The 26,187-nt window shown below is 28.7% G+C and overlaps 4 protein-coding genes across 6 annotated transcripts; 3 read left to right on the top strand and 1 right to left on the bottom strand.

Moving 5' to 3' along the window:
- Positions 1-340: 340 nt before the first annotated feature.
- On the top strand, positions 341-9,718 carry LOC145744540 (uncharacterized). Of its 2 annotated transcripts, none has more exons than XM_082562411.1 (21): positions 341-668; positions 985-1,197; positions 1,482-1,617; positions 1,816-1,995; positions 2,537-2,757; positions 2,978-3,146; positions 3,413-3,505; positions 3,697-3,794; positions 3,968-4,073; positions 4,255-4,346; positions 5,270-5,351; positions 5,560-5,738; positions 5,814-6,000; positions 6,366-6,541; positions 6,785-7,009; positions 7,155-7,285; positions 7,705-7,922; positions 7,997-8,211; positions 8,288-9,097; positions 9,172-9,271; positions 9,540-9,718. In XM_082562411.1, the coding sequence occupies exons 1-21, from the start codon at positions 382-384 to the stop codon at positions 9,642-9,644; spliced, it is 4,023 nt and encodes a 1,340-aa protein (XP_082418537.1). In that variant the 5' UTR covers positions 341-381; the 3' UTR covers positions 9,645-9,718. The 2 variants fall into 2 exon arrangements, with proteins under 2 accessions (XP_082418537.1, XP_082418538.1); XM_082562412.1 differs by having other exon boundaries at positions 8,291-9,097.
- On the bottom strand, positions 9,716-13,671 carry LOC145744541 (transmembrane protein 232-like). The gene is made up of 14 exons (XM_082562413.1): positions 13,497-13,671; positions 13,217-13,400; positions 12,862-12,967; positions 12,515-12,672; positions 12,193-12,408; positions 11,868-12,028; positions 11,691-11,787; positions 11,407-11,579; positions 11,221-11,311; positions 10,864-11,121; positions 10,416-10,633; positions 10,147-10,323; positions 9,941-10,064; positions 9,716-9,862 (listed from the first exon to the last, which is right to left on the bottom strand). The coding sequence occupies exons 1-14, from the start codon at positions 13,547-13,549 to the stop codon at positions 9,716-9,718; spliced, it is 2,163 nt and encodes a 720-aa protein (XP_082418539.1). The 5' UTR covers positions 13,550-13,671.
- A 1,996-nt stretch (positions 13,672-15,667) lies between these two features.
- LOC145745813 (zinc finger CCHC domain-containing protein 7-like) lies at positions 15,668-17,609 on the top strand. The gene has a single exon (XM_082563975.1). The coding sequence runs from the start codon at positions 15,814-15,816 to the stop codon at positions 17,275-17,277; it is 1,464 nt and encodes a 487-aa protein (XP_082420101.1). The 5' UTR covers positions 15,668-15,813; the 3' UTR covers positions 17,278-17,609.
- On the top strand, positions 17,599-25,803 carry LOC145745812 (uncharacterized). 2 transcript variants are annotated; one of them, XM_082563973.1, is made up of 8 exons: positions 17,599-17,836; positions 18,113-18,308; positions 18,586-18,776; positions 19,237-19,390; positions 19,526-21,673; positions 22,215-22,300; positions 22,555-22,686; positions 23,984-25,803. In XM_082563973.1, exons 2-8 carry the CDS (start codon positions 18,118-18,120, stop codon positions 24,160-24,162), a joined length of 3,081 nt encoding a protein of 1,026 aa, XP_082420099.1. In that variant the 5' UTR covers positions 17,599-17,836; positions 18,113-18,117; the 3' UTR covers positions 24,163-25,803. The 2 variants fall into 2 exon arrangements, with proteins under 2 accessions (XP_082420099.1, XP_082420100.1); XM_082563974.1 differs by lacking the exon at positions 17,599-17,836 and having other exon boundaries at positions 18,106-18,308.
- The last annotated feature ends 384 nt before the right edge of the window (positions 25,804-26,187 follow it).

Below are 26,187 nucleotides of genomic sequence, written 5' to 3' on the forward strand. Positions count from 1 at the left end.
AAAATGTAGTAAAATTTGTATATTTAAATAACTGTAACCGAAATATAGGCAGGTAGTTGTAAATCGGTTATATGTTGTAAAGTTTCATTTAATTTTTTAGTCTGTTCGTTATTATATAAATATTAATTATTTGTTAATTGTAAGTCTGTAAAAAAACAAAAAAGAAGCTTTTTGTACATTTTAACTAACTTAAACGTATTTCAAAGTAATTTTTAAATTCATGTTATCAAAATAGTATTTTTTTTAGATATGTTATTTTAATTTTTTATTAAAGTAGATTGCAAATAATAAAACATGTTGCATATCTTTAAAATCAAATAATGTTTATTTTCATAACAACGAAAATGCATTTGCAAGAAACTTTGTAAAATATTTCGCATTATGGAAAATCGGGACGAGAATTTTATCGATATTTCTCAGCTCCGAAATGAGATGCAAATTACTGCTAAACGTGTCCGGTTGAGAGACAAAAACTTCAACAACTCACCATTCTCAACTAAAATACCTAAAAGTCATAAACTTGATACAGCTACTCGAGTTATATCCAAACCTTTAAGTTCAACAAATAACTTAAAATCGAGAGATCAAAATATTTCGTCCATCAAAAAGGCTCCGCTTACGAAATGGAGGAATTTGATTCCGAGACCTGTAGATTATACTTGGAACAGGTTTGTAAAAGTCTGAAATTGATATATTTACTACAATTTTCATTATGATTTTATAGGTTTTTATAAAAAATTGCTATTTATTTATTTTATATAAATATATTTTAATTTTCGTTTATTTTGTAGACATTATTCTATATATATATATGTTTTTTTTAATGGCTTTCAAATATTTATATGAGTCTAATGTTAAAAACATTGGGAACTTAGCTAACCTTATATACTTTAAATCATTTTGCTTTTATTTTTCATATATATAATATATATATAAAGGTTTTTCATAAATAATTTTTTATTAAGTATATAATTTTAATTTTAGAGGGGGTAGGTTAAAAGAAATCCGCATCAGAACAAGAGCTCGAAAATTCTTACATTTATGGATGACCAAAACATTTGGTAAACTTAACTTCACTCAAGCGAGACTGTATCGAAGAAATCTAATTTTAAGAATATGTTTCTCTGGTTGGAAACAAATATGGTGGGATAATTGTGCTGAATGGAAAATGTCTGTAAAAGCAGATTGCTTTTATAGGTATGTTATTGAACTGTTAATTTTTATATAGGACAATTTCTTTGTTATTTTTATGTAATTGTATTCTGTAGCATTCTATATGTAGTATGTATATTTCTATTCTCCTTTGGACTGTATTTTGAATTTAGTGTAGTTTTTTAAAGTTAAAAATATAAGCTAGGCATTTTTTATTTTAAATTCTTTTTAAAACTCTTTTAAATTTATTTATATATATATATAAATTTGGTTTTGTGTCTTAAATTAATTAACTTATTGTTACACACCAAATTAATTTCTTTTTGTAGGTATCAAACTTACAACAAAGTTTGGAAAATTTGGAAAAATTTTGTCGTTGAAGAAAAAGAGAAAAATGTAAAGAAAAATCTGGCAATTAATCATCACAATAATGTAGAATATAAAAAAAGAATAAAGCAGTGGAAGGTAAAAAAACGCAACATAATTTGGTTGCTTTATATAGACAATTGGCATCAAAACAGGCTTAAATATTTTTGATTCTATAATTATTTGGATATAATGAAGCCCTATTTTATATATTTGTACCATTTTTAATAAGATTTTGCTATATAATTTCAATTAAACAAGTCCTTATATTTTTTTTAATCAATAGTTTTCTTTTAGATTTATATTCAACTGCGTAGAACTAAAAAGTCAATGTACAACACAGCTTACACTATTGCCCACAACAACCTCAGTAAAAAATGTTGGGCACAATGGTGTAAACAAATTGGAGTTAATGCCAAAGAAAAACAAAATATTGAAATTGCTGATTGGCATTGGACAACGAACACACAAAGAATGGTAATTTAAGCACCTTTTTTTAAAGTTATAATGGACTTCTCGGTTTTTAAATATAAAAAAAATTATATCTATAATCCTACAATATTAATTATGGTATGTTAGCCAACATTAAATTCCTGCAAACAAAAAAGCTTTTTTTACCGAAACCTTTACTTAACTATTTGAAATGTCAAAAGCAATTAATTTTCCAAATATTTATAAAAGAGCTAACATTGTTTTGCTCAGGGCGGATACAAAACAAACAATGATAAGTAGTAGCCACATAAACTCCATTTACCTAAGCTTTAAAATATCTCCAACAATAAAAATTATTTCTTTATTTATTGATAAATACCTAGGTGTGGTTAACTGACATATTGACATGCTTTGATCCATGACTGCTTTTTTGTTAAATAGTGTGTGAAAAAATATACTTATGCTTAAGTATTATAAATGTATTTTTTTGTCAAGTTTCTATTGAGTATTATACCCAGTGTTTATTTAACCTTATAAAACCAATTCATAGCCTTAATTTGTTGTTCGAAAATATTCCTTTTTTTAGATTTTCGCAAAATGGAAATCAAAATTCAATGAAACTCAAATTGAACAACAACATACTAAAATGGCTTCAAAATATTATTCATCTACTATTAAGTTAAAATGTCTTAATTTGTGGTGCCAATATATTAACGAACGAAGAAGAAAAAATTATCAAACTTATGTAGCTTTGACATTTCATAAGCATGCTTTGAAACAGAGATTTCTTAAGCAGTGGGCCCAAAGGTAAAACAATATTTTCTTGGTTACTATATAAAAAAGTTTTTTTTTTATAGTATTTATTTAGATCTACAATATTTTTCAATAGTTTAAAAACATATTTTTTTAAATTTTTTTAAATTTGCATATTTGTAATGAAGTTTATGTTTTATATTTTTGTATTGACTAAGATATAAAATATTACAGTATTACACTATACCAAAACCTAATGCAAACAAATTTAAAGGTATGATGGTGTGTTAATGCATAGAGCAAAGCTTAGAACCTGTCATACTCTTTCTATTCTTGCCCAAAAAAGACGATTTTTTGAAAGCTGGGTTGAATTTGTTGTACAAATGAAAATAAATCGTAGAAATGAAGCGATTTCAATCATCCATTATAGACGAAAGTTACTGGTACAATATTTCATTTTAATTAATTAGATTTAATGTAGCATGGTGTAGGGGTTGAATTATTATTTATACTATAGAGGTTTGGGTTTTTTAACTTACACCCAACTGCTTTCATGTCATTGTGCCTGAAAGTTCTTTCTGGGGTACAAATTCCTGTCGAACCAAATAAAAGTTTAGTTATTGGGTTATACAAAAAAGTTTGTTTATATAAATATTTTATTTTGTATGTTTGCATTAAAACACTGATACATTTTTATTTATTTTAATAGAAAACAATGTTACTGAATTTAAAACAATCAGTTAAAGATAGACATCGGAAAATTAAAATGAATTATCTTGCAACTCAATTCTCTGTGTTATCAGTAAGCAAATAATTTTAATTCTTAATTACTAACATTTGTTTTAGTTCCTATTTTTTACCTGGCAAGTATATTGTTATTACTTCATAAATCCTGTTAAAATACATTTTAATTTATTACTTTCTCTGTTAGCAATCAATATAATGAATCAATATTTTAAATTAATTCAATTGTAAATTTAATTTTGATCATAGTTAAAAGTTGCAGTTTGGAGCGTGTGGGTAAATAGAATGGACTGTATTGAAGAAAATAAAATTAAAGACAAAACCTTAATTGCTGCGCAACATTACAGGTTAACTTGCTAAATATATAAATTGTTTTATAGTGGTTAAAAATTGGATACAATTAAACTTTTATTATTTTATTTTTGACAACCAATTTCTTACAAAACTCCGTAAATTTTAATGTGCTTATTTTTGATTAAATTTTTGAGACCTAAACTTAATTTTATTTTTGTGTTTTTAGAAAAAGAATTTTGCATAAATGTTTGCAATCTTTAAAAGGAAATGTTGCAATTAGTCAAGAAAAAAGAAGTAACACAGTAAAGGCAGATGCACATTATATTGTTAAGGTAAATTTAATAACAAACCCAAGGTACTTGACCTAAGTTGTATTAAACAAAGGGGTACGTATTTAGAGGAAACCAAAGAGAAAAAGGGTACTAGGGGGGCAATAAAATAGGTAGTTAATCTAGCAGTAGGGGTAAAAGTATATATTTATTTACCTTTTTTATTACAATTCCATTTTTTTAGATATTACCTCAGTGTTTTACCCAATGGAGAAAATATGTAAACGAAGTTAAGGGAATAAATCAAATGAAAAGGCAATCCGTCCAATTTCGAAGGTAAGTCATCTTAAATTGCTATTTTATATAAATCAACAAATATTATAAGTTTTTATTTATTTAAACAAAAACACTAAAAAAATGCAACAAAATTCAAATTTAAATTTTAACAAATACATTTTGATTATTTTAATTTTTGGACTTGTTAAACTGTTCCTCTGTCTGCCCAGGAAAATACCACATTAAGGGTGGACTTGTCCTATATTCCCACACATTAGCTCTGTTATTTACTATCTCAGCTTGCCTGTCAGTTTCGCTTTTAATGAGGTCATTTTTGGCATCAGCGTTTTGACTTTTTTCCCATAAAACACAGTTTTCGAAATCTGTTTTCCATTTTTCGCATTGTAATTCCTCGTTTTTTGAGTAAAAGTTTTGAAATTTGTTTATTAAACTTTTGCAGTATTTATATTCTTGTTGATATAACTCACAGGGTCGTAATTGAATTTCTGTTTCCTTTTTTGAGGACATTTTTAAAACTAAAAAACAAATATTTCAAATTTAAAAAAAATTAATTTAAATTCATAGTTTTTAACTTAAACAATATCTATAACTATTTAATCAATTAAATAAAATTTATAAATATTTTTATCCACTAAATAGATAAAAATAGATAAATTATTACATTTTCAACAAATCACTAATCTTCCTTTGCTTTAAACTGAATTAAAATTTTTTGAAAAAACTCCCCTGTTATTTACTCAAGCATGTGAATGGAAACAACTATTACTTATAATAGGTTGAAATAATGGTACCCTGGCAGACACATTATAAATTTATCCTCTTTAATAAAAAAAAGGATTTTGTTAATATAGCTATAAAAAATACAATTCTGACAAAATTAAATAAAAAAAAAAAAAAAAAAAAAATTTTATTAATTTTACAAAGATGGAATTAAATTTTAAAGTTTATTTTTTTATTTTTAGTGATGTGTTACAATCGAAATACTTTTATGAATGGTGGAGTAGATTTGATCATTCCAGAGAGCTTAGAACCATGACAAGATTGGTAACTGAAAAATTTAAACTTAAAATAATAACTTTAAAATTACCAAATATTTTTAAATAAATTTAAAATTGTTAAATTATTCAATAATTATATGGAAGAGTTATATTTATTAAAATTTTAGTAACTATTTACCTATTGTTTTATTAGTTTAATTATAAATATTTATATAAATCACATTATTTCATTTTTAAATTGGAATTATTTTTAGGCTTACATGCAGTATAGCGAGACAACTTTAAAAAATCATTTCAAAATTTGGGTTACAAAAACTCGAGGAAAATTAAACGAGAATCACAAAGATGTAATAGCTAGACTTTTTTATAGGAAATTATTGCTTAAAGTTGCAGTAAGAAATTGGAAACTGTATACAGCAGATTCAATAAAAAAGTTAGTAAAAAAAATTTTCTTTATGACTTTTTATTCTGTTTTGTTTTTTTTTATTTCAATTTTTTTTTCTTTTAGAAAAAACAAAAGTTCTTATGCTGATTTATATTACCACAACAGTCTGATAGCAGCAGCTTGGCTGTCATGGCAACAATATATCCAGAACAAACAAGTTAAATGCTTAAAAATTAAGAAAGCAGAGGACCATTACAATACACATGTTAAAAGTATTTCTATAGTTAACTGGATTGCATACAAAAACAAGGTAGCAATTTTTAAGGTTGAATATATATTTTTAACATAATATCATGAATTATGTAATCTAAATGTAAAAGTGAACAATAATATGTACTAGAAATGTATATATCTCCAATTTAAAGGCCTTTTAATTAAATAAAAACTGCAATTTATTGTGCGCAGGTACTTGTAGTGGATATATATTAGTTGTATGTTTAAAGCACCTAAAAATCTGCCTGTAGGGCAAGATGTCGAAAAAATTGATTCCTACTAATTTTTTTAAATTTTTTTATTCATAATTGACCAAAATTAAAGTTTTTTTAATATCATTTCTCTACTTTAAAGAAACCATTTAGCTTTAGTTTAATTTCTATTTGTTAAATTTTTATTTAGGCCAAAATTATTGAAGCAAGAGCAAATTACAAATTGGAAAATAAAAACAAAATTTTACTTTTGTCCCATTTTCAAATTTGGAAAGATTTTGTACAAACTTCTAAAAAAGAAAAACGTAATTATAGATTGGCAACTAAACATCATAACAATGTGTTATTAAAACACAGTATTATAAGGTACGGAAATATTTATTATTTAAAAAAAAAATTAGTAAACCAACTTTAATAAAAATTTAAATATTTAAAATATTTTTTGTAAAGCTGCTGGTCTAAAAAGGGTTAAAAGTTGTAAATTTATTTTTATAAAATATTTTGATGTTTTATTTAATAGTAAACCTATCTGTTTTTGTAATTAAGTTTTTATATTTTTAACCTTTTTTTGAATTTTGTTTTATCTAAAAGAAATATTTTAAAATTTAGGTGGAAAAATTGGTCATCCATGCATGCCTATAACAAAGAACAAACCCAACAAAAAGTTACTGAAATTCAATTGATTTTAAACAAAAACAAATTAAAAAGAATGTTTGAATTTTGGAGAGATCAAAAAAATATTGCAATTGAATCAAAACAGAAACATTTAAAAGCTGATCTTTTTTTTAACAAGAAAATTTGTATAGTTACAATTCGAGCATGGCAGTTGTTCAGGTATATTAAATTTTTCTTAATTTTTTTTTTGTTTGTTTATTAAAAGATTAACTAATTTTTGATTTTTTTCGTAAAACATATAGATTTTCAATATTGAAATGACACATTGTTTATATTTTGTTATTTTAAATTTATTGTTTTTTAGATATCTTCAACTTAAGAAAACTTTAATGCAACGACAATCTCTAAAATTCAGTCAAGATAGAATTACAAAAAATTACTTTGCAAATTGGAAAATAGAACTAGAAAATAAAAGAAATGAAAATCACCAAACAGGTTAACATTCTTTTTATTTATTTTATTCTTAAAATAGTGGGATTATAATACATTTTTGCGGGCCCTATAGCTATACCAGCAGCGTGGTGTAGTGGCAAGAACACTTGCTACACCACCATGAGGTTGTAAGTTCATTCCCCACTGCTCTTATGCTGTAGCAGAATGAATTCCTGCCGAGCCAGCACTTAATTAGCAGCATAATAACCGGATTATTATAATCTATATTATCCCAAACTGCTAAAGGCAACTCAAGACTGGGTCGGAGTAACTGATGTAACTCTGTAACTGATGTAATGTATAGGTTGCGCATTCGACTTTCCTATGCTGAAGATGAAGATATATACAAAAAAATACCTAATTTTGTATGTAATTTAGAAATTAAAAAATTAATAAAATTTTTCTTTAATTAAAATTGTTAGGTATAGCATTATGGCATTGGGCTCTCAACCTACAGTTTAAATGCCTTACAAGCTGGCAAGAATACAACCAAGAAAAACAGAGAAAAAAGGCGCGCTACGAAGATGCTATGAATAGACGCAGATTTAGAATGATCAAACATGGTTGTATGAAAATGCTGAACTACCATGGTGACATGGTTGCTATGAGAACCAACATGGTTGCTACAGAACAAGCTAATGTAACTTTTTTATTTTTTTTTGTATTAAAAATATATTTATTTTTTGTATTAATATGAATTCGTTTTTAATGTAGACCCGTTTTACTGCATACTATCTTGCTTGGAAATACGGGAAAATTTGGATTGAAAAAGCTAGACAAAAAATAAAACAGAAACAATTGTCGCAACAATCCAATTGTTCTGATTATCCCGAACTTCCTGATTTTAAAAAACAACCAATAAGTTTTCAACCATGGGTATTGGAACCAAGTTTGCCTAAACCTAAAAAATCTTCACCCACATTTCAAAGGTATATTGTGTTTGGGTTTTTCTTATTTTAATTTATATATTTAATTTACCATAAATTTTGTTTCTTTTTTTTTCAGCAGCACCAGTTTAACCAAAATCCGACCTGGTCCAAGGTTACCCGACTTTATGGATGAATCATTAAAACGGGAAGGTTTATTTTTCGATAATTCGCCATTATCTTGCCCTCATACATCAAACCAATCTTCTTTTGTTAATGTACAAACATTACCAAAAACCATTATGACATCACAATCTGATGAGACCATTTTTTACCCAGCATCTTCAACAGTAAGAACCACTTTAATTGATCAACCAGAAAATGTGACCATTTTACCTACAACAAAAACTCTCGGGGATAATCAAAAGATCAAATCACCAACCATTAGTCACCAATCACCAAAAACCATTAGTGAACCAGATATTGCAACCATGTCACCACCATCACACCTCAAACATGAACCATATTTGGTGTCTCTAACCAATAAAGAGCAAAATTTGGTTCTTTTACCACCCTCTGCATTTTCAATGCCATCTAATAACCAACCAAGTAGTTCTGATGACCAAAGTAGCGAAAAAGACAATTTTTCTGACCTAAACAACCATTTCTATGGCCAAAATAACCATTTACATGCCCAAAAAGACCAACATCATGGCCAGAGAGTATGTTCGGTCGAATCAAGCGAAAAAAATCCATTTTCTTGCGAAGAAGATTTTTCAAGCGACGATGAATGTAGTAGTACAGATACTTACTCCTTAAAACCAACAAAAAATGTCAGGGAAACTTGCAAGACTTTTATTTCTTCGCCCTCTAGAACTTCCGTACACGAAGAATTAAAATTTATTCATGAAAAACTACAAGAATTTCAACAACTAAAAGCCAAGCTCAAGTAAGCATTGAGAATAAAAATTGAACGTAACTTTAAAAGTTTAGGCAGTATTTATTTTATGAATCTTATTACAGGACCCTAAAAGAGCAGAAGGGGGTGTTAGAAAGATGGATTGAGGATTCTTTACCTACTGCTTCACTTGACCTTAAATCTGTCGGTGATGAAGTAAAACAGGTAAGAAATAAAATAATTAAAAAATTGTTAATTTTGAAGGTATTTTTAAAGATTTCCATGCTATTATGGGTTCTTTTACATGTAGTTGTAACAGGTATTTACATATAGTAAAAATTTTTGCGCTTTCTACAAGGTCTATGACAGACTAGTAATATTTATTAAACAGTTCATTAATTTTATGATGCATTTTGACTGTTATGTTCCGTTAAATATCGGGTACACTTTTTTTAGTTTACTTTTTTTTATTACTTTATTTTTTTATTTCAAGATCAAGAATGAGATACAAGAAATATCACGTGAGTTAATTCAAAGAAAACCAGAAGTTGAGCGGTATGCTCTTCGTGTTCGAGTTTTATCATCAAGACCAACATAAAATATTGCATTTTATTTTTAAGTGTGTTGTATGCAGTGTTAAGATATGCAAAATAAAGCAAATTTAGTTTGTTAGGTGTTGTGGATTTGGTATGGGTCTAAATTTGCAGTTGCCTTGCCTTTCAGCTTTTCCTTTCTTTTTTCTTTTACTTCAGTCTCCTTTTTCTCTTCCTCCTTTCTTTTTTCAACTATATCTCTCATTCTCTTATTTTCTTCTTCCTAAAACAAAGTACAATTTTTTTTAAATACAAAGCCAAAAATCACAAACTATAAGAACAATTCTAAAACAATATTCACTTGCTGTTTGGTCATTATTTCTTTCCTCCATTGATCGGCAATTACTCTTTTTAAGTCAAGTGAAGTTCTAGTTTTAAAATCTGGGTTGGAGTTCTCAGTTGAGGTATGTAGCAAAACTTCTTCTCTACACAAAAAAATGCTTAATTATTTTTAGGTTGAGTTTTAAAGGTGAATATAATGCCAAAAAAATCTCCTTAATGTTTAACCTTATTGTTGGCCTCTTGATATCAGGAATTACTCTTATTGGTCTACCTCTAGGACTGGGTGTAGTTCTAGGTTCTTGTCTAGCCCGTGGGCTTGTGCTGTTTGAATGTAAAGAAGGAACTTGGATATCTGGTGTGATATAAATCTCAGAAAGTCCCTCAGCTATCCGAGTCCAAATACTTAAAATTAAGGTTATAAGTTTGAAATGTTATTAAAATGAACAGCTCTTTGACAATGGCATTTGGATAAAATTAGTTGGTAGCCAACATACCTAATATTAGCATTTGAATTCTGTGTAAATTCAACTCCCGAAACTCTAATTGCTTCCAAAACTCTTTCCTCAGTGATTGGGCATTCCTGCACAGCTGTTATGAGTGACCAAGCGGCTGACCGCATGCCATCTTTCTGTGCATTGCCATGTAGAGCGTGGGTCAATCTTGCTAGGCCTGATAATGCACCGTATCTGATTATCCAAGTCCAATCTATTTTCTATTACAAAATGATTTAAAGTATGACTAAAAATATAAATTGTCGTAAATGTAACCTAATAGCTTTTTAATTTTACCAATTTCTGAAGTTAGAAAATAACTTCAGCTTAAAAGTTTAACATTCATGCAAACTAAACCTATCTTGTATTAAATTATACTGTTATTTATTAGAGTAAAATTTTTTATATAAATACAGATTCCATATATATAAAAAACCCAACAGTTTTTGACCTTCATATGTGCGGCCATATCCCTTCCTTGTGGAGGAGGTCCTCTGTACTCCAGCAGATCCACCAACCCACAACTCTCCACACAAGGGTTTGCAGCTCCGGCTCGGAAGGTTGTGACATCCGCATCTTGCCATTTACCCAGCAGTGCAATCTTCTGTAGTTCTGATGACAAACCATTAAGACAAATATCGGACATCATTTGAGTGTATTGGTAAGTTGATTCCCAACACCATCCTTCTATACCAGGGAGTTGGTCAATCTAGTGTGTAAGTTAATTTTACATAAACAGTTCAATAATTCAGCCTTTAATCATCATGTCTAATAGATTTACAGATTATGAGAAAATTTGAAACTTAACTGTTTGAGGTCTTATTGTACTGGAACCAACTTCAGCAAGTCTTGACGAAAAATTTTGGTCCGTTCTGTGGTCCTTGCTTGTACTCTGTTCCCTATGTAAATATACAAAAGCATATAACAACACTATCAGTAATGTAAGACATAAATTGTATTTAAAAATTTTCTATTAAAGCTTATTTAGTATTACATTGATGTAGTTTTTTGTCCAGTTTTTATGACAGCATCAATATCTGAAGCAATATCTTGACTTAAAGCTTCGAGTTGGTTACGAGTTGAAGCTTGAGTGCCTCTAGTGTTGGAAATTGCCGACGGAAAATGGTTGATCGGTTTATCTAAATTTCCATCAGGAGTTAAATTCACCTAAAAATATTTTAAGTGAAAATTTAGTCCTAGAAAAAAATTGTATGCAAAACATATCTTTAGATTAACTTTAGAATGTTTAAATAATATTTATTTTTCAGTATATATTACCCTAACTCCTCTGGCAAGATCTTGCAAACTTTTGCACACAGATACATTTATTTTTCCTGCTTGGCCAAGCAAAGAAATGGCCAAGAAACCATTTATCCTAAAAATCAAAAAAATCTAATTATAAAATAATAAATTATTGAAAAAAGTTTAACACAAAAGTTCAAACTTTTTTCTTACCAATCTTTGGCGCTAAATTCATGGGCTGCCATTAACATTGCAATCATTGCTTTTTTTAAACCAACTTTTTTCTGTGAGGCACATTTCCAAACACAAAGAGCTCGGTAAACACAGGCTGCTAATGCAGGAACACTTTCACTAACATTATCAGTGTTTTCTTTCTGTATAAACAAATTTTTTGTGGGAATTTTGTTGGGTTATAGTAATTTATACAGTGTACTATTATATATATATTATTATTATTATATTTAATAACACATTGGGTATAACTTAAAAATTTTTAAACCAAAAACATGTTTTTTCAGTTAATAAATTATTTTCTTACTGTATTTGGTCTATTTGCGTAGGGGCCAATTATTATTTCCCCAACCCTTCCAATAAATCTTAAACACAACCATACACCAGGGTAAGAGCTATACAGAGTCTGTTGTTCTCTTATTCCGTCAAGGTAGTTGTTTAACCGCGATTTAAAGTCAGCTAGACCTCGTAAATGGCCAGACAGATGATGAAAAAGTAATCTTGCAAAAACCAGCTGGCCCATCTGTATAAAGAAATATAAAAGTTTTTATAAAAAAAAATAGATATGCAACTCTATGACATTATTTACATTTAGTTTGTCGTTAATTAATAGGTTTTAAAAAGCTTACCTTTAACAATTTGACTTCTGAGGTTCTTAGGTTTGCTTGTTTTAAGGAGTCAGTTCTTAGCCAGTACAAAGTACTTTCAGCAACAAAAAATAAAGTTGGAATATTCTCATCACTTAAAGGGGCTTGATCCAATGTTACAGTTAAAATATCAAAGCAATCTAACAAAAAAATGGTTTCAAATAAACATTTTATTATTATTAAATAAAAAAGTTATTAAATATTATTAAGGGAGTTTTACTAGTACCCTGATTATTAGGAACCACAACTTAAGTTAAAAGTCAAAACCTATATCTTTTTTAACCTGGGGTATATTAATTTTATATTAAATATTTTCTAAATAAAATCACCTTCTTGCAGCTTTCCTTTGCACTGAGCAAGTATTGTAAGTTCTGACCAGGCCAATGATAAATCAACATGATCTCCAATCCCATATGTGCTAAAACCACATCTCCTCTAAATTAGAAAAACTTCTTTCAAATAAAATTGATTTAATCAGTTCAATATTTTATTGTAAAATAAAGTTAGTATAATTAGTATCAATTTTGTTAACTATGCAGCTTTTATATATAATGCCATTGTTTTTAATTCTTTGACATAATAGGGAAAATATGTTTTGAATATATATATTTTACTTTTAATGGTGCACGAAAAAGCATTAAAGAAAAAAACAGTTTAACAAAATTTAATTATTTAAATCAAAACCTTAGCTCGCTGTAACATTTTTTCGGCTCTCTCTCTTAACTTTTCTTTTTCCGGCATTTTTGCTGAATTATATTTCTGAACAAATTGTTCGGAAACTTCGAGGGGGTTTTTTCCACATTCTTTTTGCAAATTGTTTGCCCCATAAGTTTGTTTAAGTAACCTTTGTTGCAGATCAAGCCTCTGACTGCAAGACAATTTATGTTAATTCTGGATTAAAATTAAAAGTTTATTAGGTTTAGAAATATAAAACTTATAAACTTGATGTAAGTTTTTCATTTACCTGTGAGAAATTATCCCAAATTTGTGTACAATTGGTACTTTTAAAATTGGCATGTTTATGTAGGTAAAAAAGCAATTAAATAAAGTCTTGGCTTAGTTACAGGTAAATTTACTTAATATTTAGTAAAAGGTTAGATGTGCAATATCAAAAGTATTTATTGTTAAAAATTTTACCTACATTTTGTGTATTTTTTAATCAAAATAAAGAAAAAAAATAAAAATCGCGAAATTAAAATAGCTTACAATAAAGCTATGGTTACAGAAGTCACTGGACCGTGTAATTATTATTTGATGTTTATGTTGTTACTTTAAATAGTATTTTTTTTTTAAATATTTTTTTATTTAAGTTGAATAGGTTACCGTGTGTTTATTTTTTAGCATTTTGTGTGTGAAACATGGACATTGTGAGTCTAAATATATGCAATGCTTACAATGACTTTGTAGCGAATTATTAATTTATTAATTTAAAGGAACTGTCCTTAGTTGTTGGATGATACAAGAATATAAAATTCTGGCTAAATCTTACGGAAATAAACTCTGAATTTAAGTAATGTCTAAATCCATGTTTATTAAGTGGCGTCCGTTCAGCAGAACGAAATTGCCCAACTGTTTTTAAAACGAACATTTGCATTTAATAAAAAGCAGAAATGAATCGTTGGAAAAATAATTCAATACTAGAGAAACGAGGTTAGAGTTCCCATGTGAAAAGAGTTGTTAAATAACCCGCAAATTCGATAAACAAGTTATAGTTAAAAGCATTGGAACTCATTGTTAAAATAGGGAGGAAAAATACGCCAAAGCCTGACAGCAAATAAATAACAATTCAATTTCAAATCAACATCAAAAACTGTTTGTTTATAAAATTAAAAGTTAGCTTATGTGGATTTATCCAAAATAAGCTACAACTTTGATGTTTAAAATTTTTGCTTTGGTTAGTAGGGGAACCTGTAAAATTTTCATTAAAAACATAATACGCAATAAAAAAATGGACTTTGTAATTTAAAAGTTTTTATGGAGATATTTGCGTTGTAAATTTCATTTTGTACCATGCCGATATTATTTGCCTAGAATGACATATGTAAATATGCATTTATAGAAACGCGTGACAGCTTTAAAACCCTAGATAAAGAAACTAGTTTCGAAGTCACGATTAGAATCAAAATAATAAAAGTTTTTTTTGATATAAAACACGTGGTTCCCCGGAAATATTGCGAAACAACTTTTGAGTCACGGGTTTCATCATCACTACTGCGCGCGTCATACTACGCTAAACTCGCTGTAGCGAAATAGGGCTTGACCTTTTTTCAGGTTACTACCCAACCATTGGTTGCTCGCTTTGTCTGTTTGTTGACTTAACTTGTTTACTTCATCAATTGATAAAGAAAAAAAACATGGCACTGAGCAGCCTAACGTTGATTCAATTAAAATAGTTAGTTTGTTTGTATTGGGTAGTGCACAGACCAGACTAATTAATAAAACGAATTGGTCTGCTTAGGCTTTTAAAATGTATTAAAAAATAAGATTATAAAATATGCGTAATTTTTAGAAATTAGAGTCAGTCAGTTTCTGTTTAATACTCATCGATGAATTTACGTATAAAAAGCTCTTTATTAAGGTCATGCGTGTTCTTTATTTTGTGAATAATTCTACATCTACCCACTGTTATATCAATTTTTTTAACAAGAAGGAACAGAAACGTGTATTTTAAATCAGATGTTAATGTTTAAGAAGTTTAGGCGGCGTGGGCGTTTAAAGTATTAAGACACTCAGTTATTGATTTAATGAAACTATAATGTAGGTTAAGCTGTCATTTTTTAATTTTATTTAGTGGGCTGATTATTGATTTGTTATTTTATTGTTGTAATGTTTTTATATAAAATAATTAAAAATTATTGTATCACTAACTGTTTTTTAATGCCTGAATTTAAATGGCAAAATAAATAGTTTGTTATAGTTAAGGTGAATTTAGGTTGGAACGCTTGGTTACAGTATTTTAATATGATATTTAGCTATTATTTATCAAACTGTACTAATATTTAAATTACATATATAAAAAATGATGTTGCATTAGGTTCAATAGATCGGGATGGTTAATGTAATAAAAGGTGTTCTGGTTGAATGTGACCCTCCTATGAAACAATATCTTCTTCATTTAGACGACTCCAACGCAATTGGAAAGAAATTTATCCTTCAAGACCTAGACGAAACCCACATTTTTATTTCAAGTGATGTAATACCGCAAATACAGGACTTAATCGATCAGTTAATGGACACTAATTCTTTCGCTTTAGGCCAACAAGCTTCTTAAATCAGAAAAAATGGATTTTATTAATGATAATAGCCCGGAATATTCAGACGAAATTGACAGTGATGTAGAATTTGCATTGTATAGCCAAATTCATTATAATGTTTATGAAAATGATGCCAGCAATAAAATAAATACAACTTTACCTATACAAAATACAACTAAGATAAAAAATGTCAAAAATATTAATAAAGAGCAGAAAACGAGTGACACTGATTCTAAAGAAGAAAAGTTTGCCGTTCTAATGGATTTTTTACAAAATAGTAAAAACAGTTTATTAGATGGATGTATTGAACCAAAACCTATCAGCCCAGTGATTGATTTGACCAAAAGTGATTCCGATTCTGATTTTAGCGACGTCGAAAAATGGCAAATAATTGACAGTGAATTTGAACCTGTAAATGAAGAAAAAAGTTTAAAGCTACATGTCAGTGATAATTTACAATCTAAAACTAAAGAAAACAACGAATGGAGCGTCATCGAACAAGACACCCAGGATTTAAGTAACAAAGAAGGTGCAAATCGCTATTTTGTGAACTCAAGAATTCGGTGTAAAAACTGCGACGAAGCAGGCCACATCGCAGTCATGTGTCCTCAACCCAAAAAAGCAAAAACTTGCCATCTTTGTGCACAAAAGGGCCACTTAGGGCGCTATTGTCCCAAGTATGTTAGTTTACCTTTCAGATATCCTGATATTGAGTGCGATAGATGTAACCAGTGCGGTCATATACAATCAGAATGCCCAGAATTGTGGAGGCAATATCATTTAACCATTAGGTCTGGCCATATAAAAGCTAAAGAAATTGAAGAGTATAAAACTAAGAAAATATGCTGTTTTTCCTGCAAAAAGAAATCTCATTTTGGTTTTGATTGCCCTAAATTAAAAACCTGGTATCCTTATTCAATGTTTATTACAAGATATGACCACTGGGTTTATATTACTAAACCTGAAAATTATAATAATAATAACAAACAAATAAATGGTAAAACTTTAAACAAAGATGACCCTAATACTGAAATGACATCAAGAGAGAAAAATGGGCTAAAAAGGAAAAAGACTAAAAATAACTCTAAAAGACTTCCAGAAAAAAAGAAAATTGAAAAAGTTCAAAAAGTCGAAAATAATATAAACAAAAAATCAAAACAAATTAATGATGATAACAATTCAAAAGTTTCATACAAAAATGCAAATTTAGAAATAACGTTTGCAAACAATAACAATAAGAAAAAACCTAAGAAACGTCGAAACAACAACAACTTACCTCAAAATTTGAACAAAAACTCAACTTTTTTAGACACTAATAATCATCGTAGCAATATAAAAAATAGAAAAAGAAATGTTGAAGTTATTTCTACCGATAACAATCTAAGAAATGTTGCACCTAAAACCAAAAAGAAGAAAATAAACAAAAAAAGGATTATTGAAGCTCAGAAAATTGTCAAATTTGATCGATTTATGTACCCGCATGAATTTTAAATTTCTTTTTTTTAGAATACTTTGGTGCTTTTAGTACATTAAGTTAGATTTAATTAGGTTATAGGTTCTAAATGTTCAACTTTTTTAAAAGTGATTTCCTTAGCAATGCTTTGATTAAAACTAAAATGTTTTTCTATTATTTGTGGACACTTACCTACAAAATTTCTTTTTTTTAATTAAGTGTAAGTCATTTCCAGCTTGGGATAACTTGTCAAAATGTTGTCCCCATTTTAAGTGTGAATCACATTAATGTTAGGATTATAACCAATTAGCACATACCTAAACCCCACAGTTTGTTGCCTGTCAATCAAAACTTACAATTTTCTTTTAGATTTTAATGTTTTTTTAACCGTAAAATCGAATTTGTAAAAAAAATCCAAATGGAATAATTTTGAAGTTTTTGGTTTTGTCCTTGCATCATGTTCTCTTTAATGAACTTGGAGAAGAAATTGATGATCGCGGAACAAAAAGGATTATACTGCCTTCTATTTGACACGATTACCGTTAACGGACTTATGATTTTCGCTTAATTATTTTTTTCTCTTCGCCTACAATATAAGTAAGAAAAAAAATGGAATTTTTATGCCTTAAAAAGAAAACAATACCAAGCAACTAGGAAATGTCATTTTAAAAACACATAATTATCAGGGATTTTTTAAATAGAAATACTTAAACTTATATCAAAGAAATGCTAACTATGTTTATTGATTTATTTTTTCACAGTAAAAGAAACTGTCATTACAAGATATAAAAATACACACCCTTTCAAGATACTTATAATTAAAACATAAAATAGCATATATATTTATTTTTAATTTTGTTGTTATTTTTTTAGCAACAATGTCTCAGGCCAACATCAATTTAATTCAATCCTGGTTGTCTGCTGAGCTCGAGTTGTGTGGCATCGATGCCATGATTTACACGCGTCATGTCCTTGATTTGTTTTTAAACTCTTGCTACACGACTGATCTTCACCTCGCTGAAAAGGAAGCCAATATTTTCGCCAGTTTACCTCCTGGTACCAACAAAAGGTAACTTTTATTTCCCTTTAATTTTGAAGACCAATATTTAAGCCTAGTTTAGATGAGTGAAAGGTTTATATCTACTTTAATTGAATATGCTTTTTTAAAGTTTTAGCTAAATAAATATTAACTTGTTACAGTTTTTAGCTAAACAAAGTTAATTAAGTTGGTCTTATTGTCTAATTATATTCATTTTTACAACTTTTTTTTTGATATTTTTTTAATTTTAAAAAACTTAAGTCATACTAGAAAGTAATATTTTAATTTAATTCTGTTATTGTTTTAGAAAACCAAAACAAAAATACAACAAACGTTCTAACTCTTTTACTTTTATCGACGAACTGAACTGGAAAAAAGAAACAGCCGCAAAATGTTTGAAATCAGCTGTTGATGATGTCATGGTTACCCAGGGCAACAACATCGAGAGTTTAATTGAGGAACTTTACCTCAAGTTAAACTCGTTGCATCTTTTATCAGGTAATATTGTAAAATTTTTGATCATTTGTACCTCACGGTCTTTAAACTTTTTTTACTTTACACTCTTTACCAGTTCTATCTTTTCATTTATTGTCCTCGCCAATTTTCTGTTGTACTTTAAGGTCCTTGCCAATTGTTTCTTGTACTTTATGTTTCTTGCCAATTCTTTATGTAGTTTGTTGTTCTTGCCAATTTTCTCTTCCACTTTGTGGTTCTTGCTAATTTTCTCCTGTATTTTGTGGCTCTTGCTTATTTTCTCTTGTACTTTGTGGTTTTTGCTAATTCTCTCTTGTACTTCATGGTCCTAATTATTTTTGAAGAATCGAAATGAATCCAAATTTTTTAAATTAGGTTTCAAACAAGAGACATAAGCGACAGTTTTATACACACTTGTACAACAAATTCTTACATAACATTTCTATTGTTTCCCAACTTTTATTTTTTAATTTTTATGTTTTAGATGGTTCAAGCTCGGATGAGACAAATGTAGGTTGTAAGCCGACTCGGAAACGAGTTAATAAAGAAAATTATAATGATGCCTTTCCCCTCTTGCATAATAAAAGTAACGAAAAACAAAAAACTGCCTCAATTTGGATAACAAAAACACCCCCACTGTGAGTAAAGTTTTACTAAATTTTTTTCTTTATAAATTTTAAAGTGTTTTGAATCATTGCAGCAATAAGTTTATTTTTTATATTGTATTTATTTTAAAAATAGCAAAGTGTTAATAATTTTTAATAATTTTAAAGAATTTTAAACAATGCTGATTCTGAAAAAAATTCTGACGAAAATTTATCGAAATCCTTCCCCCAAAACAAAACAAAAATTGAGTGCAAACCAATTGAAATAAAACACTCAAAGAAAATCAAAATCAACAACCCGCAACGAGAAAACAAATACCACGAAGACTTAAACTCCCAAGACCCTAAATTTAAAGGCGTTCGAAATTTTGCATCTACTGAAAAATACCGAAAAGATCGATTTAAAAAACGAAACCAACATCTTGGTGAAAACGAATCCCGAAAAAAATATGGCAACGGAAAACGAATAACTGCACATCATCAGGACAAAGAAAATATTAACGAAAAACCAATTAAAAAGGTATACCCAATTAGAAAGGGAAAATATAACAAGCATAAATATGGCGGCAACAAGAAAATTTCACATGTCAAGAGTTTTTACAACAATCAGGGTATAACACTTTTTGATAGTGTTCCACATTATGATAAAGAAACAACGCGATTTACTCACCCTCCTAAGTTCGAGCACGTCAGATATGTGACAAGTCAACAACAAGTAAGCAATGAAAGCGAGATCTCGCATCTCTATTCTTTGCCCAGTGATCATTTGACATCGATCACCGAGGCAAATTTAAACCAGCGACCGATTTCTTCAAGCAAATGGTTTCGGGACCCAGAATCTGGATTTTTGGAGTTTGAGCCTGCTTATAAACATAACCGGAGCTCGGATGTGTCACCTAGTGTTGAAGAATCAACATCTTCAATTGATGAAGATCAAAAGGAGTATGAAAACTGGCTTTGGTGTCCTTCTCCATCTCTATGGGAGGACGAACTTCCTGTTTCTCCTCGCAACGGAGCCAGTCGCTTAGAAACCATCTACCAATCACGAAAGTCATTTGATGAAGATGTGAGTGGGCAATTATGGGAAGATTACAAAGCTATTTTTACCGGAGTTACTCCTAGAGAAGATAACAATAAACCAGATCCCAAATCTGTGAGCATCTTTGAGGAGGATTCTTGTTTTCCATTTTCTTTCGACAGTTCTGAAGAACAAGTAGATGTTAACGCTAATGTTTGGAAGTCTACAGTCTCCCACAATAATTCTAAAATAAATTGTGAATGTGTTTCTTCCAAACAAGTCTGTACTTCTTGTGTTGTATGGAGCCGAAAAACTAGCATCGAAGAACTATTCCAGAGAGATTTTGAGAAAACTGATTTACTATCATTAGGAGAGGTGCAAGCATCGGTTGAGCCTGTTTTTAGCAGCAAGATTGGAGAAAACACGGCCTCAAAAAAAGAAATATGGCTCCAAAATTCGCAACAGTCAATTGACCAGGCATTTGAGTTGTCAAATTTTTTATTAACAGGTCAAATGTCCCCAAAACTTAAGAATGGAAAATACTCGAGAAACACAATGATGAACGGCGATTTTGGAACGTTTTTTGGAGCCAAATCATTTCACCTTAACGAACTCTTGCACGATATGGTTAATGCAAATCTACACTGGATGTTTGACAATGGATACACTGAGAAATTCTGTTCAGATACTCGGTTTTTACCAAACCAGAAATCTGAATTTTGTGAAATTTCGACACCTGATTTATTACCATGCCTAGCCCCTGTTACATTCTCTAACAACAATCCTGTCTTATGTAGTGATGCACTTACCAAGTCTCCAGTTATGTTAGAAAATGATTGTAACGAAGATAATGAAGGCACTGATATGACAGCACTTGTTCAAAGTGTGATTGGCGCAGTCACTGAAACGTACACCGAAGATATTAAATATAATTCCACACCTGGTCCAACTGTTGATTTTGAAAAAAAAGAGATAAACAACAACACAATTGCTTACCAGCCTGCTGTAGACCATCAAACACAGCTAAAATCTGTTAATGATCTTCACCAAACTACGGAATCTGTAACGTTTACAAGCAAACTAGGTAGCTCTAGTTATGACCATGATTACGATGCTACAAGTGCCGCGCTACTGGCAGATTGTGTCACGGAAAATGATGCATGGAAAACATCGTTGCGTATTGGCAATGTGTGGCAAGCTATATCTGGGATAAGACCTGTGGATATTGTGTACAGTGAAAAACAAAATGACGCCGATGAAAGCTCTGTATTACAACCATCTTCTTTAACACATTTTAGGTAAGTTGTCATTTTTTACTTACCATACAATTATTTGTTTATTTATTATTAAGTCAGTTATAAAATATATTAATTCTATAACAAAGGTGTTACATATAAATATATATATATTTATTATAACTTTGTGTCAGGAAACATAATAAAGTTAAGGGAACTGGTTATATATTAACATTACAAACAAATTAAACAAACTTTACAATATACAAACAAATTAAACAAACTTGCAATGAAAGTTTTTTCGATATTTTATTTAATAGGTTTTAAAAGTGCTTTGAAATAGAAGGCCATATAACTTTCACATATTTAATTACCTTTGTCACAACACAAAGGCAATAAAATTTCTTGTCAATTTTATTGTTATTTTCTGAGAACTAATAATAAATATGCCAGGCACTGACAGATGGTTCTAAACTGTTGTTGCAATCAATTTTATTTCCCCCCTAAATATTTATGACAAAGTATTAAATCCACAAAATTAAATATGCTCTTTGAATACTTGAATTATGTTTTCACATATATAATTTTAATTTTTTTCTTTTAGACCAATTTCCATGACTGACCCCTTAGATAGTGAGACTACAACATCCAATTCCAGTTATCAGGAATGTTATTTATCTGATGTTCATGGTAATTATATTTTTATTATTATCAAAAAAAAATTTATTTTCAAAGTTTTGTTATTTAAAAATACTAGTCAATAGCCCGCCCCACCATCAATATTTTAATTGCTGTAAAATGGTCACAACTCTTAACTGATATTTGCGTGCGATAAATTTATGTGCACTACAATCAACTGATTTTTTTTATTTTGTATGCTTATAAATGAGCATATGTATTCCTTACTCATTGATGTAAATTATAACAATTTATGTTTTCTGTAGCTGAAGAAAATAAAACTACTACTGAAGATTACATTGAGTTTAGTGTTTCCACTTCTCCGCAGAAAAGATCTTTTAAAGATTATTGTCACGGCTGTCCTGGGTGCGATGTCAAAATAAGAGGAATCGAAATGGGTCAGTTGTTTTTTTATTAACTATTTAGATCAAGTCAAGAAAAGTTATATTTCTGTAATAAATCTTTTTTAATATTTATTTATTCTTGATGTAAGGTTGACTTTATGACCTAAACATTGAGTGATATCAGTTACCCTGACCCAGTCTAAGGTTGCCTTCGGCAGTTTGGGATATTATCACCTTTAAAAGCCAGATAATTAAACTGCTGATTAAGTGTTGGCTCAGCAGGAGTTTCTACAGTTTAGGCCACCTAACTTAAGTGACACCACAGCATGGAAGCAATGGAAATCAAACCCAGGACCTCATGTAATAAAGCCAAGTGTTTTAACCACTACACCATGTATCTTTAAAAAAATTAACCATATTATGTAAAGTGGGTACCTAACTACTCACAGTTTTAGTTTTTATTACTAAATAATTTATTTTTTATATCGACGCAAATACTTTTAAATATTTTTAAAACTAGCGACACAAATACAAGCTACTACTTCTCGAAAAGTAGAAAAGTCTTTTTCAGTTATTTGGTTGCAGGTATGATTATATTAATATTAGACAGCTTTAAATAAACATAAAATAAGTTTTTATGTTTGCTTTATTTAGTACAATGTAAGAGTAGTTTTACTCGGTAGTTTTTTGGGACAAATAGGGCTCAAATTTTTGTGTTAATTTTATAGTTTAGATTTAGATTAAGAGCTGTTTATACAAAAACTGAGAAAATTAAGTTTAAGTAAAAAGGTATACGTAAAATATTTCATAGACAACCTTAAATGGCTGAAGATTTTGTTACAAAAGGCCTAATGTCAGTTTAGGTTTTGTAATCATCCTAATCTAAGTGAAACAAGGCTATGGATATAGTATAAAAGATAGACGAACATTTTTTGTTTACATTAAAACAATTACAAATTAGTTAAATACTTCCTGTTATGGTTAATCACATCCTTTAATTTGTATTAATTCTGGTGGTGTTAATTTTTTTTAATGTAAATATTGGGTTGTATAAATATAATGTTATATTTTCAGACTTTTTTTAATTTTTTTTACATCTGATTTTAAAATTCAACTTTTAGGCTAATCAGGAAATTATATTTAAAGCGTTTTAGTTATCCTTCTAACAGGATGACTGATTTCCTGATTTGTTTAACCTATCCTGTTTTTGTTTCATTGTTTTTAAATAAAGTGTTCCCATAAAAGTTTACACGTTCCTGAAAATATATTTTAATCGTTTTTTATTTGTATTTTTTTTTTAAATTTGTTGAATTTCATAATTACAAAATATTTATGTGAAATTTTATTTTAGAAATAGGGAACTTGTTATACGGCAACTCTTCTTTCTCTGACATTTATCCGAGTTGTCACAAATTTCGGCCGAAATTCCGCAAACTCGGTGAGGACAAATGCCTTCAAACAACATTCGAAAAAATGCTAGACAAGGACAATTGTAATAGCCCAAGTCCAGCCAAGGCAAATTCGCGCTAAAAATTAAGCGCTGTATTATATATTTTGTACATAGTTTGTAATATGATTTCTTTTGTGTTTTTTTTTTGAACGAAATCATATTACAAAGCATTTCTTTGTAACTTGGTTTCTTTACTTAAGGGATTGAGTTACAATTTAGATATCTTACTCATTTATCATACCCATGTGTATGTATACAACTCAGCAGCCGGCGCTTGGTATTTGTAAAAAATTGTTGCTGGCTGCCTCATTTTCTGTACATAGTATTTATGTTTGTTAAAAAAAAAGAAGAAAAAAATGTTTCACTGTTCATAGAGTTATTTTTCCATTTATTTTTGTATATAGTTTAATTGAATTGCATGCTGAGTAGTAATAGAATGCAATGAACCTTGACTTATAGGTGTTCATATCATTTTTTCTAAAACAAAAAGTTTAAATTTTAATCTTTGAAACCACAAGAAAAAATTTAATCTAAATATATTTGGCACAAGCATTTATTAGGTAAAACTTGGTGGTACTCTTTTTATTTAAAAAAGGGCAAAATTTGTTAATAACTATTTCACACACTTGAAATCCTCATAACACATAGCTTCATCACTTATGCAATTAAGTAGCTTCTTGCATGCATTGTACATAGTCGTTAGGAACAGAATTGTAAATAGTTTAATTTATTGTATATAGCTTATCTTACATTTAGCCTGTTACAGTCTGTTGTTGTAAATGCGGCAAGTACTTATTTTGGCTTTATTTTATTTCTAAATTGGATTTTTGGTATTAGTTAAATTTAAAAAAAAAAATTATTTTATTAATGCTAAATTGCTTTTGAATTTAATGAAAATTAACTTTGGAAAAATTGGCTTTTAACAAAATTGATTTCATAAAAAAAAAATTTTTTTACAATATACTATTTTATCTACAATAAACTGACATTGTGGATAACTTTCATTGTATATAAACTTTAAAAATTGTTTTTTGTTTTATTTTAAAATTTAAAATTTGGCGTGAAATTATAAAGCATGAAATGTGTTGTTAGGATATTATGTTAAAAATGACCGGTGGTATTATTCCAATTTAAAAGTTTAATGTTTTGGAGCTTAAATCCTAAATTTTAAGCTGCCTAAGTCTAAAAAAAGTTTAAAATGTTGTAAACGATAAAATTGCTTGTCCTAAATCGTTTGCGAAATTGTTTAAATTGTTGTGGTTTGATTGATTTTTGGCTTATTATGTATTTTTTTTAATTTGTAAAAAACTTTGTATTCTGATCTTTTTAAAATGTTTAAGTGAAACATAAAATATTCTACTAAATTTTAAAACAAATTAATAAGAAATACTTGATGTAATAATTAATATCAATTAGTTGACTATCAAATTGGCAAAAAATTAGCATTTAAAATTGGTAAATGAAATGTTTTTGGAACTTTTACAACTTGTATCCCTAAATATATTTTGTTGTTATTCTGTTTATTGCATTGATATGATGCAGAGAAAACAACTATTACTTCTTATTCAGCTATATATTAAAAATGTAAACTTCTACTTGCGGAAAAATAAAAAATTTATTAATCTTTAAATGAAAAATGTTTATAAATATAATTAATGTTTTAAAGTGATGTGCCTTGCTGAATTAAATGAAATGTATCACCTAAAAATAAAACTATCAGCAATGTAAAATATTTGTTTTTTTGAGTAAAATTTTTTTGTTTTCAGTAGGTAGTAAGATTATGCCAATGTGCTACCCACAGTTATGTAGGAGGTTATTTACCAACTATTGTGTACAACAATATCGTTTTAAACTTAAAGTGGTGAATTTATTTACAAATATGGACAAAGAACTTATTACTATATTTGACATTATTTAATAACTGCATTTTATTCGGTTGTTATTTATCTTACTTACACACCAAGTATAATTTGATCACACACCAATGCTGGTTTTTAACGTTTTTTTGAACATAATGCATTTTCTTGTCTTATATACACATGCTACTTTTATTATCGTCACCTTGTCTCTCAGAAGACATGAAAATGCGTTGACAGTGACAGGTT

This window comes from Corella eumyota, chromosome 3, assembly GCF_963082875.1.
Source record: "Corella eumyota chromosome 3, kaCorEumy4.1, whole genome shotgun sequence".
Classification (NCBI taxonomy): Eukaryota; Metazoa; Chordata; class Ascidiacea; order Phlebobranchia; family Corellidae; genus Corella; species Corella eumyota.

Coding starts and splice junctions, on each gene's coding strand:
- LOC145745812 (XM_082563973.1), top strand. CDS start 18,118: ATGTCTCAGGCCAACATCAATTTAATTCAATCCTGGTTGTCTGCTGAG. Junction 18,777..19,236: donor CTCGTTGCATCTTTTATCAG/GTAATATTGTAA, acceptor TTTATGTTTTAG/ATGGTTCAAGCTCGGATGAG. Junction 22,301..22,554: donor TTATTTATCTGATGTTCATG/GTAATTATATTT, acceptor TGTTTTCTGTAG/CTGAAGAAAATAAAACTACT.
- LOC145745813 (XM_082563975.1), top strand. CDS start 15,814: ATGGATTTTATTAATGATAATAGCCCGGAATATTCAGACGAAATTGAC.
- LOC145744540 (XM_082562411.1), top strand. CDS start 382: ATGGAAAATCGGGACGAGAATTTTATCGATATTTCTCAGCTCCGAAAT. Junction 1,996..2,536: donor CAACGAACACACAAAGAATG/GTAATTTAAGCA, acceptor TCCTTTTTTTAG/ATTTTCGCAAAATGGAAATC. Junction 2,758..2,977: donor CTTAAGCAGTGGGCCCAAAG/GTAAAACAATAT, acceptor ACAAATTTAAAG/GTATGATGGTGTGTTAATGC.
- LOC145744541 (XM_082562413.1), bottom strand. CDS start 13,549: ATGCCAATTTTAAAAGTACCAATTGTACACAAATTTGGGATAATTTCT. Junction 12,673..12,861: donor CAAAGGAAAGCTGCAAGAAG/GTGATTTTATTT, acceptor TTTTTTTGTTAG/ATTGCTTTGATATTTTAACT. Junction 12,409..12,514: donor CAGAAGTCAAATTGTTAAAG/GTAAGCTTTTTA, acceptor TTCTTTATACAG/ATGGGCCAGCTGGTTTTTGC.